General features: G+C 41.8%; 1 protein-coding gene across 1 annotated transcript; it reads right to left on the bottom strand.

The window, feature by feature from the left end:
• Nucleotides 1-9133: 9133 nt before the first annotated feature.
• bmp4 (bone morphogenetic protein 4) lies at nucleotides 9134-18726 on the bottom strand. The gene is made up of 4 exons (XM_051387398.1): nucleotides 18427-18726; nucleotides 14264-14386; nucleotides 13205-13569; nucleotides 9134-10814 (listed from the first exon to the last, which is right to left on the bottom strand). The coding sequence occupies exons 3-4, from the start codon at nucleotides 13560-13562 to the stop codon at nucleotides 9961-9963; spliced, it is 1212 nt and encodes a 403-aa protein (XP_051243358.1). The 5' UTR covers nucleotides 13563-13569; nucleotides 14264-14386; nucleotides 18427-18726; the 3' UTR covers nucleotides 9134-9960.
• Nucleotides 18727-20035: the final 1309 nt, after the last annotated feature.

The following is a 20035-nucleotide window of genomic DNA, read 5'->3' as shown; positions in this document are numbered from 1 at the left end:
CACACAAATAGCACACACACCTTTTCATTGGAAATCTGGGAAAGCAGAAGCAGCACATTTTTGACAATCCTGAAGCAGCCATCCTCCAGTTACCCCAAATGAAACCCAAAAGGTCTGGCTGTACTTCCTCAGCCTAGTTTTTCCATTTCATTCCACTCCTCTTGTATTTACATATAATCTTGGTACACATACCTGATTACATTATACTGACCAACACAGCTGGAAGTTGGAAGGACTGAACTCACATGTAAGTTGTGCATATTTTAGATACTGTTTATAAGCAACAGTCCAATCCATAACTAACTGTGCTACGTAATTTGAAAGAATTTAACTCATGCCCTTCTGACCTCTCTCTTCCCCTCCTTTCGCCAGTTTTTTAGGCCTCTATCATTGTATTGTATTATTCTACTGTGGTTTACACCAATGCCATGTGCCTAATACTTGCACAACCCAATAACTCAATATCTTGAATAAAAATGTATTATCATTTCAGCTTCATTGATGGTTCAAGTTAAATCTCCACTTTCAATTATATTTTGGTGAATGGTGCCTAGTAAAAACTCGAACACTGAGCTAAACTGCTACAGGTTTTTGTGGAATTTTTGAACCTGCAGAAGTTAATTAGGGAAGTGAATATTGGGTCAACTGGAGGTAGGGAGGTCAAAAATATTATATTTGCTGTGTGTTAGATTAGACCACAGGCCACTCTAGCTTTCCTTTTGTTTAATTATTTAAACCTGCACATAAATACGGAAACAGGGCCAACTGGAGGTAGGGAGGACAAAAATATTAAACCTGCTATATCTGTTAGATCAGCGACAGTTTTCACTTTGGAGAACTGAACATTGTTTTGTTTTTTTATCTCTTAAGTCTAAAATTCCTGCTTGCCTGGTGAAATCAAATATACAGTGGGGCACTATTTGGAAGTTAATGAGTCCAACACATCTGACATTACAGCAGTGGCATCAGCTCAAGGCTAAGGCTAACAATGGCAAAGAATAACAATGATCTGTCTGAATGTGTTTTCACGGGCCTTACAATGTTGAAATGAGCTTATCTGGAGACTTTTTGACGCATTCTGTACAATAGCTATTTCTTCTATTTAGCCAAAGGCCAAAAAACAGGAATTCGTGAAGGATGTAGATAAACTGTGATAGAAACTTCCAAAATGTATCAGATTATTACAGATTATTCTGTTATAGCCAGGGCAGTTTTAGAATTTGCTTTGTGCTCCTGTTTTTTGTTCATTGTATACCTTTTCTTTGATATTTCCAACATTTGTTTCACATTTGACTGTCTGTGACCCATGCAAATAGCCAGCACATACACAGGAGCATACACATGTATGCATGCAACAATACACACCATCTCTTTGCTTCTAACTCCGCAAAGCCACAAGAGACGCAAAAGCCCAAACCCTTTCCAGTGGTCTCCTCCACCATCGAATCTTGATAACCTCTGGGGCTCTTGTTAGCTCAGAGCAGAACCAGACCGCCACTTTAAAACACACACACATGCATGCACACACCACAAATATCCCACCCCCAGCGTCCCTAACCGTGGCTGACACATCAAAGGGCCCTGTCCGAGGAGGGAAGTCAGGGAGGGTCTGGGGAATCATGGGAGACAAAGGAAGCGATTAAGAGATAAGGATCAGTCTAAGATATGACATTTCATCCTGGGCAGATCCGGTAGACACACTCCATTCAGAGAAGGGTATATAGCAACGGAAGGGAGGAGGGAGAAAAGGAGGAGGGAAGGAGCTGCAGGGTCTCTCTCTTCCAGTCTTCCTTGCATCTTTCCCGCTTCCAAAGTTTGTCTGTCCGCATGGGAAAGGGTCTGCAGAGCTAAAACTTCCCCAAAACAGACTCCATTAGTCTTGCATCCTCCAGTCCTGTTCACCCCACCCAAATCCCCTCCCTGCTTATACACACACTTCAAAAAAACGGCGGACGACAAGTTGGAGTAACTTCAAAGGAATGACATGCTTTGGAGCAACTCTCTCAACTTATGTACAACAAGCAGCCATCGTCAGGTAAAAAAAAAAATGGAATCTGTTGCTGATTTACTACCTGGTTATACATTTTCCTCAGCCTCTTTGCCAAAGCACCCATGGTTCCTCATTTTATTTGCTCTTAAATAGTATTTAGCAACACAAAAGGAGTGAATGCGAAAAAAACGTCCTCATTGTGGGCCTAATTGCCTCAGGGTCGTGTTACAGCTCCGGTTTCACTTTGTTGCTTTCAAACTGTAGCTCACAAGCCAGAGGCACAATCCACCTGCCTCTCAGAGAGCCACACAAAGGGTCAGCGTATGAACACAGAGGGAGTCTGTTAGCAAATAAACACTGAGATCTAACTTCGGCCGCGCTCCAGCCAAACACCAGTTGTCTTCTCAGATATTTATGCACCTGAAAAGGGAGAAGCTGCCAGTAGCCGAAATAGGCTTCTGTAACTAACCAGAGCAAAACAATGAGCTGTCACCAGATGACACCATACTGTTTATCAACTATTATCACGCTGAAAGGCAAATTAGTGTCTCATAGGGAAGCGAATAGGGGAATGAGATGAAGCAGTTGCACATAAACAGCTTTGTCTAATTACAGGAGGCTTTTTACAACGTCTCAGTTTGCCAGAGGCTTCAGAGTGGTGGAGATTGTTAAATGAGGGATACTCGCTCTACTCACTGTCTTTAATTTCCTGCCATATGTGTAAATAAAAAGAAGGATGTGAGAGGAATATGTGACACTTTATGTTGCCACTTGTTTTTACTAGAGGCTTGAAAACAAACTGTTTGCAGGGCAAAAATATTCATATGGAAGAAGAACTTATGAAAAGGATACATCCATATATTTCAAATGTATTCTCAAATTTATATATTTGAGTAGATTGTGTGTGTTAACCCTGCCTCATGGAAAATTGCTCAAACTTTTACTGAATAAAGTAGTGTCTTCACACTGACTCCAAAACCACAAATCTACTCAAATAGATAATGTTTTGATCCCAGTTGGATTTTCATCAGGTTTAGACGTTGTTACCGCACCCATATTTATACCAAAAGGCTGATGTGGTTTACCATCCAACCACGCCAGACTGATAAACATCTCAAAATGATTAACAATTCGAGTAGTATACAATGAAAGGTCATTCAGAGTGGGAGCACAAAGACAATGATACATCGAAAATATACACACAAAAAAATCCAGCTACACAAAGAAAGAAAGAAAACAAAAAATGATATAAAAATGTATATATAACACAATGTACAGCATTACACCAGACCAAATGTCCCACACATAGGTATCGTATTTTCTGTTAACAGGGAGTAACATATCTAGACTATGGAAAGCTATCAACAAGAAGCTATATCATAAATACATTTATAAATCATATTTTATTTCAGATTCTTGTTTATATGTCTCGGTATGGAGTGAGGAAGTGTCTTTATTCTAATAGGAAACAGAAGGAGGCACCTGCTTTTGTGTTTAGATGGTAAAAACCAACGTTATAAAAAGAAAAAGACCTGTAATGGAAGTAAACAAGTTGCCTCAAATGAAAATAATGTTGTAAAATGACCTTGTGAAAATAACACTCCGTAGCCTGTTAAAGAAAAGATGAGGATGAAAAGTGTTTTCAGTAGGTTGGTGTAGTGCTGGAGGGCCAGCCAGCACACCTGTTCAGTGGGAGATGTGAGGCGGGGGCTCTAAATACAGGCCAGAGGAGCGTCGGGGGGCCGGGCTGTCCAGCAGCCATCTTTTCATTAGCCGTATCTAATGAAACTGCACAGGGCCCGAGGAAGAAAGGCCTACTGCAGGGACACCCTGCCCTGCCCGAAATTACACCAGAGACTCGCCCACAAAAGAAGCATTCCGTCCACACAGCGACACTGGCACTTGACACCAAATTTTAAACCCGCAGGTTGTTTCTTCGACAAGTGGAAATTTCCACTGCGATCCCTTCCCAGTCGGGGAGGCTTGGTGAGAGAAACGAGTGTCGAGGGGGTTTAATCACACAGTGTGTAACCCCCCCCCCACTACACACACACACACACACACACACACACCCTCCATGGCCCCCAACCCTCTGTTCCTGTGTACTTTGTTTGGGAACAGTTGTCAAGATGGAAATATCTGATACTCTTTCTAATCACTCAGGCAGCAATTACTGTTATTAAGCTTTCTTTGAGAGGCCTTCATTGTTTTTCTTCTAACACCACTGACAGACACCAGGGGTGCTAACAGCCTGAATGGGGCGGGCAACTGCAGGTTTGTAACTGTGCACACGTACTTAAGTGTGCATGGGAAGGAAAGCATACACACACACACACACACACACACACACACACTCTGTAAGTTAAAAAGTTAAAGGAAGCTCAGGGAGGGTGAGAATGACCAAAACCCTAACAACTGTCAATCAAAAACACAGTGTTTTTAGTTTACATCTTTTGGATAGCAACAACAGTGTTTTCTTTGTTTTACTGTAACCACAGTTTCCTGAAGAGGCAATGTAAGGCTGCAGCTAAATATTATTTTAGTTTTCTAATAACCTGGTGATGTTTTTTTCAATTAATGAATTTATCATTTAGCATCAGAAAAAATGGGAAAATCTCGATTACAACATCTTCAGACATGTCTGACGTTGTATAATCTCCGGTTTACAGCCCAAAAACAAAAGATATTCAGTTCAGATGGCAGAAGTCAAGTTTAATTTTCATTTGATAAATGACGAATAATTACAAGCACAGCCTTTTCGTGCAGAAGCCAAAAACGTAAACCACTTTTAAATGTTTCTCTTAAATTGTTTCTGTTCATGAGCCATTTTGATTACAGTCATTTTCATGGTCTCTTCTTCTATCATCAAAGTGTACTATCACAAAGTTAGAATTAATCTAAGGAATGAATCACAGAAGCACAAACATGGTGAAAATGTAAGTTTTTCTCACCAATTTTCTTAGTTTGCAGTTCTGCTTTTTTCACATTACGGTTGCAAAACTTAGGAAATAAGCATCAGTTGCTGCATTGAAAGAGTGATTTTGGTTTAGACATATAGAATCACGTAGCTTTCAAGTGGTACAGTTTGTCATGTTTGAGTGAGAATTCAATCAGATTGCATTCCAAGTCAACTAATGGTTTCGGCTCTAAAGCAATACACATCAACTGTGTCTGAACCCCGACGAGTAAAATGCCCCTCTTCTATTACCCATTACTACTTGCACTGTACGCACCATGTTTCTGTGTGTATGCCTGTGACCCCGAGGTCAAAATATTCCATCGATGACAGCCTCATCCCCTTAAATGCACCATGGAGCGTCCTGGCTGCCATGTGCCAGAGTCGAGGTGTGCGTGATGAGTGGAGATGAGTCACAGACAGGGGTGAGAGGAGGTGTCACACAGATAACCCCTACAGATGGACAGCGGGAAGGGTCTAAGGTTTCAGATCTGTGCGTGCGTGTCTTTGTGTAAAAATGATATACCCTGAAAAAGGGTATAAGACAGTGTGTGTATGTGTGTGTATGTATGTGTGTGTGTTGAAGTATGAGTGGGAGAGTGAAACAAGAGGCCGTGACCTCGAGCAGCACTGACATGAGCTATCATCACAATAGCCCCTCCTGATTCTCTACAGAGAGAGAACAAGAGAGCATCAACTAACTCTTTCCATTTCCAGAGTACGACCAGACCTCAATACGTGGTCCATAAACATTTCTTCTTGTAGAGTATAACTGCTGTTTTGTTTGTCTTTAAGGGTCAGTTCACCCAAACCGCAGAAAAATATTTCCACCTCTTGTGGTCGTCCTGCAGATAGTTTTGGTTTTATTTGCAGAGGTTTGAGATTTCCACTGCTGTTCAAAATGTCTGCTGTCACTCTAATATGATGGAGGTGAGCAGAATATTCTTTGTGGTTTTTAAAAAATATTTGAAAAATTCAAGAGCAGCAGAAACAATGCCCCAGTTACTCAGAATAATCCCAAAACCTCGTTCTGGACAGTTTTCTTTGGAACTTGTGGGTATCTCCAAACTTTGGCAACCAACAGAATGGTGTGTTACCACCATTATCTGCACTGAATGGATAGAATAATGCATATTTCAGGATACTCCTCGCTCTTTTGCAGATTAAAGCTCTGTTCTGTCTCCTCCCCTCTCACTTATCTTAGCTGAAACCACAACAGGTGTTTGGTCTTTTAGATATCCTTTGGTTTTTGTTGTAGAAAATAATGATTTAATGGTGGATTGTAAATGTTAAGCAGTTTAAGCTCAGATACTGCAGACTCAAGATATCACTTTCATGCTCATTAAGTCATCTGATAGGATAAACAACAAGATGTCAGTGATGTGTGGGTTGATGATAATAGATCACAAAAAGAGTTGGAGGTGAAAGAAAGGTGCCTTTTTGAAAATGTTGTGGACTTTCCCAGTCCACACTACAACACCAGAAAGCTGTTTTCTAATTTGGTCACATTGTGACAACAGAGTTTTCCAGCTCCATTATGAAGGCGAAAAAAGAAAGAAAGAGACTGTCTGCATTAGTGGACATTAATCTGCGTATTTGCTCTATCCAGCTTCTCTATTATGAGGATTTGTTTATATGTTATTATATTATATTATTATATATTTATATATATCCATTTTTATATGATTTTAAGTTGAATATCTCTGAGTGTTCCGCATTGGCCTTGTGCTTTAAGGGCTTGTGATTTCATACATGAAGTTATATATTGAAAAACTTTTGGTGAGATTAATTGATGATGAAAACATTAGTCCATTACAGCCCTGGTGGACATGGCCTCACTCAAAGTATGAAACTGCCAACTTGTGAAGAGTAATAAAGCATCTTTGTTCCTGCCATTGTAAAAAGAAGTGTGAAAGACAAAATCTAAAGAAAGAGAGATGTATCTAGAACTAGTTAATGTAACTGAATAAAACATTAAACGAATATTGTGTTGTTATTTTTTTTTTACATGAGGTGGTAAGACTTGCACACCATTTCCCAGCCAGTCTGCAAGGCATCATACAAAGATGAGCCACAGCTCAGAAAACCACAACATATAAAAGAGTTAAAGCTATAACGCAATGAGCAATGGGTCTTTCTGCTGTTTAATTTTTCTCTCAGGTCTCCCAGAAAGTTGGAACTTTTTTCCCAGTTGTATATCACACCACCAGTCATGCGGGCTCTAACTCTGAACGTAGGATTTACATTCACCTTATGTCAAAAACCGAACTATCGCTTTAACTTTACTGACACACAAAAATCTAATTTTCATAGTTAAAGCTGTTTTTAATGTGTTTTTGTGTCACCCGACCCACCTGAAAGCCTGATTTATGGACACATACACACATCCAGATCTCTAACATCTGGTAACTCTGAGGGAAAAGAAAGGAAAATTTCAGTGATAGACGTATCGAGTGCACCCACTCAAAAAGGGCAACGCAAGCGAGGATCATCTTCCTTTGTTCCTGCGGGGAGGTTTACTGTCTATAAACACTCGGCTTTTACGGTGGAACGTCCAAATAAAAAGCTTTTTGAAGACTTCGCCCAGTCAATTAGTCGAGCAGTGTCAATAGACCTGCTGCATAATGACTCACCTGTAATTGCGTGAGAACGAGCACTTACAGGAGACTGAGTGGCACGTCACATAGGAATGACAAAGCCCTCAATCTGTTTTTAAGCACTCATTCTGTAATTGACCCCAACCCCCCCACCCCTCTATGTCCCTTCACACACACTCACTCTCACACACTCACATTTATCTATCTATTTCCTGAAGCTTTTAAGAATCACGTGGCTGATGACCCTCAGTGAAGCATTTGGGACTTCAGGCATGATGCTGCTAAACACCAACTTTAAAAGCTCCACTGGCTGGCTGGTAAACTAAATGGCAAGCTCACTGGGTGTGTTGAGCTTATATAAATGTCCCTCTCTGGGTCTTTTAATAAACATGCATCCTCTCTTTGTGTCAGGTAGTGGGATAATGAACAGGCAAGACAATTACCATAACTGGCTGATGTTATCTCAACTTCAGGGGCAGATCAGTTGAAATGTTGTAATTGCACTGTCAAGCTGCTGAAAAAACACCACCGCCCTTTCTTCTCGAACACACACATACATGTACCTCCCACCCTCAACCCCATCTCCTCTGCCTTCAGTCACTTCAAAATGAAATTCTTCTCCGTCTCCTCTTCCTTTAGCAGTCTCGCTGGTTTTTGACGCTGATATGCAGGCATCAAAGAGAAGCCCAGTGGCCATTAGAGGGCCTGAGGGCCTGCACATGCTCCAGTAGAACCCCTGACTTGTCATTAAAATAAACCACCTAATATTGTAACCATTTCATTTGTCACAACATACCAGTCAAGAAATGTTTCAAGTTAAAAAATTTAGTTTTCTACCTTTGTCCTGAGACTGACACCAGTTAAGCCTGGACCTAAATTTGTAGTTCTTACATGTAAAAACTGCTCATTAAAGTGTTAAAAAAAAATCCATAAAATCCTGATTATACTGTCAACTTTATAATTATTTGTTTGCACCCTGTACATCAGACATGATGATATACGTGGCACTCTCTACGAAACAAAGCACAGCCAACGTCCCGCAGCAGTTCAAAGGAGTCGCTCTCTCTAAACATTATCATATAATTTGGGCCAGCCGTCAGCTTGTAAATAAGTGATGTAGAAGCCTATTGTGTGATGGGGCACAGGTTGGAGACAGGCGTCTTTGCTCTGCCGGCATGAGCCGCTGAAGACAAAGGCAGGAGACAGAGCGTCTAACCTTTGATTCTTCTGAGGACTCAGCCGCCTTGTATCAGGGCAGGACGCATTGGCCACAATCATGCCCCCAATGTGGGGACGTCAAGAACAATAGAATCACTCTTCCACAGTCAGGCTCAACAACCGGCCCCGACTGCAATTGGATTAGCGAGTGTCCAACCACCACATGTTAGCCTAATTGACATAAAAGTGAAATTTGAGAACAATAAGGCCCTAACCCAAAGGCCTGAAGGCTTTGAAATGGCATACCATTTCTGTAACAGCTTCTGTCAGTGAAAATTAAGTAGAAAAAAAGTAGAACCGCAGGGTGATAATTTCCACTATTTGTCTTTCTTTGATGAAGTGTGAATCATTAAAAGCTGGTGAGATGCCGGATAATGAACCAAACAATTTTTATTTGGGAAAGACAGAGCATCAGAAAGATTTCTCTGCTTTTATCTTTCTTTTAGCTAAAAAGTGTTTTGAACACATTTCAAATCAGGAGAAGCATCAGGCTTAGAATTTGAATCCAAATTCATGTTTAAGCAGTAATCGATAATTACTGTCAACTTTTATTTTTACAACCCCCTTACGTAGATAATTACATGATTTTGTTCTAAGGGGCTTATTAAAATCATCAGCTTAATATTAATGGAAAGAGGTTAATTAAAGTCAATGTACATTTCTGATTATTTCAACTGATTCCTTAAAAAAAAAATCAGTGTTGTGACAAATTCACGCAGTGCTCTAATTTATGCAAATACACAAATGGTGCATCTTGTGATCTGCTTGAAGGTGTTATTGGAAGCAATTCATGTTTTTATTTTTTCTCCAAAATGTATATCATATGAAAGCAATAAATATTACCAGTAAATAAACTTTACTTTTTAGATTGTTTTTACTATTTTCTCAATAAAAAACCTTATACAATCTAATGTACATTATGAAAAGTTGTACAGCTTTTTTATGTTTAAAATAAGGACTCAATTTATTTTTAATATGTAGATATAAATATATATATTTTGTCAAAATATATGATCATATTGTCAAAGAAACAAAAAAAAGTGAGACAAACATACACCTCAACATAAAAGTTATAAATAAGGGTCCAAGTGAACATTTTTGGGAGTAAAGACCTTCTGATTTGTTTTAGCGTCCATTTAGCGTCTGTTTTGCTTTTTTCAAGTCGCCAGTCCAAGTCCAAGTTCGAGTTAGGCTGTGTGTTAGCGGCAGCCGCAGCCCTCTACTACCATTTCTTGGTAGTTTTTTAGGACCACCTTGTCGTGTTCGTCTAGGTAGAGCATGGAGATGGCGCTGAGCTCTGTTGGCACACAACAGGCCTTGGGAATGTTGTTGTTCACAGAGTTCACCAGTGTCTGAACAATGGCATGGTTGGTTGAGTTCAGATGATCCGCCAGAGGAAAGGGGCATTCCCCGTGGCAATAATAGGCCTGGTAGCCAGGGGGCGCCACTATCCAGTCATTCCAGCCTACATCGCTGAAGTCCACATACAGTGCGTGGCGACGGCAGTTGCGGTTGCGTTTACGGCCCCGCTGCTTGGGGCTGCGCTTGGTCCGGCGGGTCAGCGGGTGACCCTTCCCATCATGGCCAAAGGTAACCAGGAGGGGGCGCAGCTGCTCCCAGTCCTCGCCAGGCTCCTGGTGTAGTGAACGGCTGATGCGGACGTGTCGGCCTTGGTGGTGTGGCGTCTGGTTGAGGTGCAGAACCTCCACAGCCAGCCCATAATTTGGGAGGCCCTCACGAGTCCAGCGCAGCACGGCAGGGCTCACATCAAAGCTCTCCCAGCGTGACGCGTTGTGGTGCACAAGCCGCGTATCCAAGAGCTGCGTGATTAGCTGCCCTTGCCGCGGAGGCTTCAGCACTTCGTACACGTTTATTCGGTGAAGCCCCTGGTCATCTGAGAGGGTGCTGGCAATGGCCTCATCAATCTGATGACGGTAGAGCCTCAGTTCAGCGGAAGAGAGCAGCTCGTCCCCTGGAATGCTGGTGAGGTTAAACAGGAAGCGAAGGGGCATGGTTTCTCCATCATCAGGCTCATGCAGCCTCTCCATGTGCTCTGAAAATGAGCAAGAGGAGAAATGTGGGATTAAATGCATGATTAACTAATGTCAACTAATGCAATGTGTAAAAAGTTAACTCATAACTTTGTTATATAAAAATATCCAGAGATTAAGATACTGTAATTCCTAATCTGTGCTGTTCTTTGCCCACCCACATTTCAGTACCAGCAGATAAAACTAAGAAACACACCTCTGAGCTGCGCTAACCTCACACTTCCTCAGTCTAGCGTGGCTTAATTGACACAAAATGATGTACATGCTCACTTTTCAACGAATCTGGTGTATTCAGCAATATAAATATACATCGTCCATGCCTCCTTATCTATCTATAAGGATTATCCAGCCCTTCTCTCATTGCCTTTCTCTGAGCACTTTGCTGAAACATGCATTACAAGGAGGGTGGTGATTAACGTACCACAGCTACAGTATAAACACAGTGGAGGCTCCCTGTTCCACGCTCAGTCTGCAGATTTCTGGCAAGATCACCATTGTTGGGGAAAGGAATGTTGTGTCTACTATTTTCCTGCTCAATCCACCCCTGTTATTTCACACCCAGGCCCTAATCTTACCCAGGTGGTTCTCATTATTAAAACCTGCTGTGTTTTTGATTAGCTCTGCAGTTTGTTCACTTAAGACGTTTATCATTTTCATCATGAATAATCATTAAGGAGTCAGACAATACAGTAGAATCTCATTTATCTGAAGCCCATGGGAAAGAGGCTCATACGAGGGAATGCAATGTGTTCAAATCCTCAACTAAAGCTTATTCAAAAATTTAAATGTGAACACACACACACACACACACACACACACCTTCTCGTGTCTGCTTTGTAGTTTAATTCACAAAGTCATTTGAAATTAATGAAAAAGAGGGAGATGTCACCTGTTACACACGGCCAATAAAAAACACATCTTTCTTGCTGAATTCAAGATGAATGGTTCCACGGTTTACCTAGCCTGTAAACATGTCTGACTGTCCATCTGCTGCAGATTGTAATACCTCACAGTGTTTTGGACAGATCAGTCAGCCAAATCACACTATTGCACAATGGTGCTTCCATGAAAGCGAGCACTCCCACTCGAAAGGCCTCAAAACGTATTATTAACATAGTTTAGCAAAGGAGAAGGAGGGTAAATGCCTGTAGAGAGCAGTAGAAACCCATACACACTCACACACACACACACACACACACACACACACACACACACACACACACACACACACACACACACACACACACACATTGCATCACAGGCAGAAGTTCCTCCTTCAGTGGCGGTGCTCTTTCTTCCTGACCAGCCTTGGTACATTGCAGTGTAAGTGCGTGTTGCCGTGTGCTACCACTAGCAGTGTGTTTGACGAGCCCCATTAAGGCTGACTCATCCCTCCTTCCACACTCCTCCCCCTAAGGGCAGACATGTTCTGTAGCCCTAAAGCTCCCCGGTTTTCTCAGTCCACCACGCTACAAGATCACTTTACTCACCTGCTAACTGCCAGGGATTGTTTCCAAGCATTTCTCCGACGTGTTTCAGTCTAAATTTCCAACCTCAACTTACATTTACCAGTTCTGTCACCCTGGTGTTTCTCCGAGCCTAATTGAAACCTCTGCATTTGTCGCTAAAACTAAGCAGACCCAAGTCACAATAAACAGAAACCCTTCTTACGTTCCAGTCTTTCTATCACACTAGCTTCTGAGGCTGTTTTTCCATCCCTTCAGAGAGCTACAGTGTCTGCTCTCAGCACCCACATTGTTGGCAGTAGGGGCTTTATTTAGAAGCCTGCAGAGTAGCATTAAAGATAATTGCACGTTGAGGAAGGTCCTTCTAAAAGAGCCCTCCATATAAACTGGAGACATGAGAGAGGAGCACACTCCAATTCCAGGCCAAGACTGGGCTTTTTTAAGCCATGTTCTGCTGGGTGGGGTGAGAAGTGTAAGTCAGTAATATGAAGGTATGCTTTTCCTTCAGCTGCTAACCAAACATGCAGAGTTTTGTCAAATGAGGCTCTTGAGAGTTTGTCTAGCAGAATTTCTTGCCCCTCTGTAGACAGTGTTTGGTGACCACATCCTTAGATTCCTTGGTTATGGTGAGATGGGTGGAACTGCCTTACAATCATGTTTCAAGGGATGTAGGAAATGTTTTTTTTTTTTTACCCTGAATACTTGCAGTCCTCGCCCATGCTAATGAAATACATTACTACCAAAATTATTGGAATGCTTGGCAACAATGACCATGAGTATGCTGTAATGTTTCTGTGCTGACATGATCCATTTTTCCTCTGTCTTCTTACTGATGACATGATTTTCGCCTTTCATTTAATTTTCATTTTCTTTTTAATTTCCACCAACTACATATGATGACAACATCCTCAATTTTCCCCCCTTACCTTCATGGTGGAAGCCCCTCACAGTGTTGGCCCGGCTGGCTGACCTTTCTGGGTACTCAAAAGCGATGTCATGCGCTCCGGTCTCCTCAGCCTCTCCCGACTGTAGCCGGTAGAGGTCCAGCAAGTAGCGAGGCACTGTGGCCGAGCGGCTGGGCCGCGGCCGCCTCTTGAGGCCGAACATGTGCAGCAGCGTGGCCTCGAAGTCCCGCAGCAGTTCATGGCTCTGAGCGGTCGAACGACCCTGCAGGCCCGGTACTTTCTTTTTCCCTTCTTCAGGTATCAGACTAGCATGGTTGCTCTCTCCCAGCAGGACTTGGCATATTAAAATGACCATCAGCATTCGATTACCAGGAATCATGATGTCTCTGAGGGGAGCAAAAGATAGCACAGGGAGATAAAAATTAGGAAAGAGCTGAGCACGGGGGGAAGAAAACACAAAAAAGACAACGAAGGGAGAGAAAGGTCTCCATTTTAACTGACATAAAATATTTGTCTTTTCCTTTTCTACATGTCTTTACCAGCCATACACCGTCTTCTGTAATTGTTCCCACTCAGGGCAGACCGTAATTGGTTATATAGTCTAGTCTGTCTTGTTTACAGCAAAGCAGTCCCCAATCAGATAGACCACTTGCAGTTTATCTTTGGCGACATCCTCCAAAGGTAAACAGCTGGCTCAAGAACCCAACTTTCTTGAATGGAATTTGAGGGCCATTCCTCTTCACTCCCTCCCTCCCCTCGTCTCCTCCCTCCTCCACTATGATTAGACAAATAAAAGAGGCAGCCCGGGGGTCAGAGCAAATTCTTAACTCGATAAGGAGCCTTGGTCCCTCACAGTCTCCTCTAACAAGCCACGGGGCAAACCAACGACTATGTGCCACAAATTTAACAGAAAAAGCTCTTCCTCACACATGTGCCTTGCCCAACATAGGGATTTTCAGTTCAAGTCTGGTGAATGCCACATAAATCAGTGATTCAGTGGACAGAGAGGAAAGGGAAAAATGTGAGATGCGGCCATGTGTCACATGCCACAAATTGAAATGGCATGGTCCACTTACTTACCGACAGAAAATAAAGCATGGGAAAACAGTCCATGTTTGTTGGGAGCAGTCAATGGACACGTTCTTCCAGGAAATGTTAGGTGGTGTTGGGCGGCTGCAGGAGAACGTTGGAGTGACCCTGTTCCTGGAAGATACAGATGAAAACACAGGGACATTATACACTGAATGAAGTTACAAACACTTGAAGCTCTTATTATATACTTAAAGAGTAGTACATGTGTATATCTGTGTCAGTGTGTGTGGGTAAGAGAGAGACCCAGTGTCTCTTTAAGGCTTATCATTTTGGCTCATGGGCTAAGCTAGCTATTTACTGTAACTGGAATGTAAGGAGGTATGTGCCACAACACAGACAGCAGATCCCCAATGCCTTACACTCACCTAAGACAGAAAACACACCTCATTAATTTATTGCATCTGTTCCAGAAAGTGATAGGAAACCTGTTTCAAAAGCAGCTAGTTTGAAATGATGGCAAGCAATTCCACAAGAGCAAAAACCATTAGATAAGAGCAGACTTCAACTGAAAAAAAGAGAGTCTGAAACCATCCTCTCATGTTCACACACAGACCAAAGAGCTGATAACACTACTTTGATCAGGACTGGTCAAATCTATATCCAAAACAAGAGGGCTATTTGCTTACAGAAACTGTCTCCAAGTGAACTCAGTCAACCTTTATCCCTCCTCACACAAGGAACTAAACACATCCCTCTCAAAAGGGGCTCATCTCTTAGTAACGCTTCCCCACTTGAGGGATCACACAGGTTGTAGTGACGCTGATGACAGGCCTTCTGCTCTTTGACATCACTGTCATCGGTAGAAGAGTCGAACATTCAGCACTGGTGTGTGTATGGTTTTTGTGGGGCGTATTTGGCTCTTAATCTTGATATCACCACAACATCCAAGGACATTTTCTTCAAATATGTTCCAGAGGACTACTTTAATTAAAATATGAACGTTTTTGGAAAAGCTTCTACGATGAAAAAAAACAGGAAAAAAAAGATCCCTCTCTGTCTTAACAGTCTTTTTTTTCTCTTCTGGTACGTTTAACAAGCACAGCAATGTGGCCCTAATGATTCAATTCTTTAACACGTCATTTAAATGTGCTAAATGTTGTTGAATCACACTAATAAAATTACTGAATATTTGACCACAACAACAGCACCACAGAGCAGACATTTCTACTCGGTGCTCCAGAGCAAAGTAGGTCTTTGGTCATCATTTGGAGCCTGTTCCACTGGAGAGCATCCAAGCATTACTACACAGTGAGGATGCACATTAACAGGAACATTGTGTGTGTGTGTGTGTGTGTGTGTGTGCGTGCGCGCGCGTGTGCAATATACAGTGTGCGTGTGAGCATGTCTGGGTTTGTATCTGTGCGATTATCTCGGCCACTGCATGGCTCACTGTACATGCAATCAAGGATCTCTTTCCTAACAGCATTAGACTTTGACCTCCGACTGACCCCCCTTTCTCGGTCATGACACTAGATCCAGTGTGTGTGAAGAAAAGGGTGATGTGCAGTGTGTGTGTGTGCATGAGCTAAACAGCGTACATGCATGAGCGTGCGTGAGCATGCGTGTCTGTACGCGTGCATAAGTGTGTGCCACCGCTTGCATGTTCGTGAGAACTGTGGCAAAGCGAGAGGAGGGTTCAGAACATGATCAGCTCTATTACCCATGGGGTGGGGGGATAACGTGTGTGTGTGTGTGTGTGTGTGTGTGTGTGTGAGAGAGAGTATGTGTGTGTGTGCACATCTCTTACAACAAACGTTCATTGTACAGCGAGGGCCTCTCCCATGATTACAGGGATTCATAGCACTCAAAAACACTGACCATACAGAACATCTTGTAACTGTAACCAGCCACTGACAAAGCTGCAGGCTAAAACAGACAGACACTCAAAGTGGTGCGATGATGATGAAAGAAGATGTAAGACAGACGGGGAGTAACTTTCAACTCTGGAAAAAGTCATTGCGTTCATTTTGCTGGCCTGTTTTCCCCAGTGATGATTTAAAAAAAGCAAAACATTTCCAGTTCCCCTCTCTGTTCATTTTTTCAATGGTTTTCCACCGCATTTATCAGCATTGTGGATTCACATTTACTCCTCTTGATCTAACAGCAACAGCAAAACAGAATTCCCAGAATTATAAAATGTTTTGAGAAGCTTCACACTTAGAATACATCCAAACTGAGTGAGAGACAGAGACACATTTTGCAACAACAAATGCAGACCAGGGTGCAATTAGGCCGGAGCAGTCAACTGCCCTTGGCTTTGCTTGATCCCCCTTGGCCTCTCTCTCTCTCTCTCTCTCTCTCTCTCTCTCTCTCTCTCTGACCAAAGATAATGTGATCAGACTATGCACATGGCTCTTCAGATGTGTTTCATGAGGAATTTGACAGTGATGGTGGGAGGGAAGGAGGGAGGAGGACAACAGGTTACCACGGGAAAAGCCAAATCTCTGGCCTGATTTTATCATTTTAGATCAGTTTACCAACGTTTAAAGTCATGGGAATTGTGTTTTGTAATCAGCTGCCATATTTTATGTTTAATGTCCTTCTCTGGTCAGTGCTAATAGGCTTTAGATCACATATAATTCATAATGATACTTGGTATGAGTGATTCAACTGACTACTCCAAATAATGATCAATAGTTGCAAAGACAAAAAGTAACATGTTAGGTTGTAAGTAAATGGTTTTACATTGGGCTTTACACTGTGCCCAACTAAATGCAACGTCCTCATTTGTGTTGACAGAAATAAAACAGAGACCTGTAATGTCTCTTGTTGTTGAATAGTGTAGGTTTGGGGTTTTATTTGCTCCCAGTGAGCAGTTCAACAGTGAGAACATTCACAGTCAGTGAGATCACTGAAACCAGGTTAATGGTTGTGTATATTGTAAAAGGCAAGATGTCGATATAAATGATGAGCTGCATGACTTTTATGAGATTTCTTATGTTGATTTCGCACTGTTTAAGAAGAAATTATATTGGCAAAGTGAAATGCTCTCAGCTGAACAGGTTGAAGGTTGTTAAATAATACAAATGTAAATCCTAAAACATCAGGTTGCATCAACACAAAGTCAACACCTGAGCCAATATTTTCCTGAAACTTTCAACCTGTCTTTGCCAGCCACACGTGTTTTTTTAAAAAACAGATATATAATTAGGCAAATATAAAACGCCTTAGCATTCATGGTTTGAGTGTGTGTGTAGCTATTGGGAGTATGTGCGCCTGCATGATGGCAGAGAAACTTGAATATAAAAGTAAAAGACTGTGCCAAGGACGCCATGCAGGCCGCGAAATGTTTTCCCTGCTGCAAGCTTTACTGTATAAATGAAATGAATTTCACTTCATAATCGTTGGTTACACATCAGGTGATGTTAAAAAACTGGTGGAAAAGGTGTTGAGTCCTTTTTTTGTTGTCGTTTAACAAATACAAACCGGAATTCTTGCAACTGTTGCTGTACTGTTTGAAATATGCCGTTTAAAATATGGCTCAATTACGCATAAACTAATCTTATATGTACAGTTAAATAAAATTAGAAATAAAAATTAGGAGAAAAACAATGTTTTTTTCCCCTTCATTTTGGCTTAAATCCCGAGCTGTGTCATCTCCATCTTTCACATTACGCATACCGGGATGACGAGAAGCAGATAGCCTACAGGTGTTCAGTCGGCAAAATCTCCGCCAGACTTCTGGGGAAAAGTTTAAAATCGGCATAATGTAAATATTTTAATTGTGTTGAAGGGGGAGAAGCGTAGAGAAATTGGACGCTCTGTTTGGAAATGACCTCACTATGTTGGTTTGTCACTGCTCAACTCTCCGGCACAAAAGACTTTAACCTGCTACGAGCTCCACCAGGATTTCTGCGCTTTTCGTCCCCAAATACACTTTCATTTCACTTTATCTCCGCTTCTGTGTCAATGAGGCAAGCTGTGCGATTTTTATGGGCATTTATCCTTGTATATTTCTACCGGGAAAGCTGTCCAAACCCTAAGTGAACTCGATTAAAACGCGCACGAAAAACCAAAGACCAAAAAACTAAAAGTCACAAACTGTCAACGAGATTCCTCCTGTTTTATTCAACAGGTTCCGTTTCTTAAAAGCTGCGCGGCTGAATCTCTGCGTCTGTGCTGTGTGAATGTGTCAGTAGATGAGCGCTTACCATCAGTAGAGGTACAGGTATCCTCGAATGAAGTGAATATGAAAGGAAAGGTGTAAGGCAGTCCAGGCGTAAAGCCGAAAAACGCCGAAACGAGTCTTAAAGGAGAAGTTGGGTGCCTTTTTGGCTCATTAATCCTTTAGCGACACCTCTAAGCGGACGAGAGGAGACGGGGTCGGAGTGGAGGCCGGTGCTCGGGGTCTTGCAGCGAGGTTTCCTATCCGTCTCCAGTCTACTGCTCGTGAGGGCGGGCGGTGCGCTGCACGGCCAGACTTTTCCAAATGATCCAGCATCTATGGCCCCTTGCAGTTTTTATGTGTCCGCCCAATTTACCCTCCCTGCCTCCTCCTCCCTCTCCGACCCCCACCTCCCTCATCTGTCTCAAACACCTTGGATAACCCCCCTTCTCTCCTCCTCCACTTTAAATAAAGACAGCTCGATGCGCGCAGTATTTTTCTATTCATTATGTGAAACGTTGTAATTTGACTGTGAATAACAGCCGACGAGTCAAATGCTCAATAGTATGAATCTGCATTTCAATGCCTGGATCCAGACAGTAAACTACTTGGCGTGGTGCTCTAAATGAAAAAGACCCATGTACCTGCAGATGTAAATAATCGGTCTAAATTGAATTGGAGTGGCGCTTAATCCAAAATTAGGAATTATGCCAACTTTAAGATTTACACAGTAAACAAGCAAATCAGAGTGATAAATTAGTCAAAACTCAAATTAAAAACGACATTTCAGAAATAATATCCCCTGTGCCGAGCTTATATCTCACACCCGCTGCCTCTCTGCTCGGCATTGGCCCCTGAATTAAAGCAAAAGTAAATTTTTGGGGAGCAAACAATGGAATGTTTTCCCCCCAAAAAGTGTATTTTTTTATTTTCTCCTTAAGTAGATGTGGGGACATTTATTCATAGATTTAGCCTCTATAGGGGCAATCATGAGCGTTAATGAGGCCCTCTATAGTTCGTCACTCACTGTCACTGATATGAAGAAAGAGAGAAACTGAAGTGCTCCTTTACAACTCAACAGCTTCTCCATTTATTAAGCTATAGTCTGTAGCTTACTGATGCACAATACATGACAGAGATTTTGATATTTCCCCTTGAACCCCATTTGAGGATATTTTCTGTTGTGATGTGCAGTATAGAGTTACATTTATGTAGGCTGATACTGCTCAAGTGAACCTTTAATGAATCCTCACACAGGTTCTGATGCTCATTAGGCTGTAACATAAAGTTTAAAGGGGGACCTCTAGGGACCCCCCAAATCCCACAGGAAGCCAATGTGCTTGAACACCTTTGGAATGACTCCCATTGTACATGTGGAGCTGTTAAACACTGATTTTAAACTTCATTGGACAACTCTTTCTAGAGTTCTTAAAAAAAAAAAAAAAGACATGCACCCTTTAATCAATTAATTAAATAATAATGTATGTAAATATGTTGTCATATATTGAAAATTACAAACACACAGTAATCATATAGGGTATAATCATCTTTATTATTGCATTTTTATTTTTTATACTTTTCAAAAACATTTATGAGATAATTTCCTGTTTGATTCAATTATTGTCTGACAAAACAAAAGAAATCTGTTTCCCTTA

This window comes from Dicentrarchus labrax, unplaced genomic scaffold (genome assembly GCF_905237075.1).
Source record: "Dicentrarchus labrax unplaced genomic scaffold, dlabrax2021, whole genome shotgun sequence".
In the NCBI taxonomy this organism is placed as follows: Eukaryota; Metazoa; Chordata; class Actinopteri; family Moronidae; genus Dicentrarchus; species Dicentrarchus labrax.
The sequence above is the reverse complement of the archived record's forward strand: the minus strand, read 5'-3'. Positions and strand labels throughout refer to the sequence as shown.

Bases quoted from the DNA above. Each gene is read 5' to 3' on its own strand.
- bmp4 (XM_051387398.1), bottom strand. From the start codon at position 13,562: ATGATTCCTGGTAATCGAATGCTGATGGTCATTTTAATATGCCAAGTC. The intron at 10,815-13,204 runs GTAAGGGGGGAA...GCTCATTTTCAG, and splicing joins GAGGGGCTTCCACCATGAAG to AGCACATGGAGAGGCTGCAT.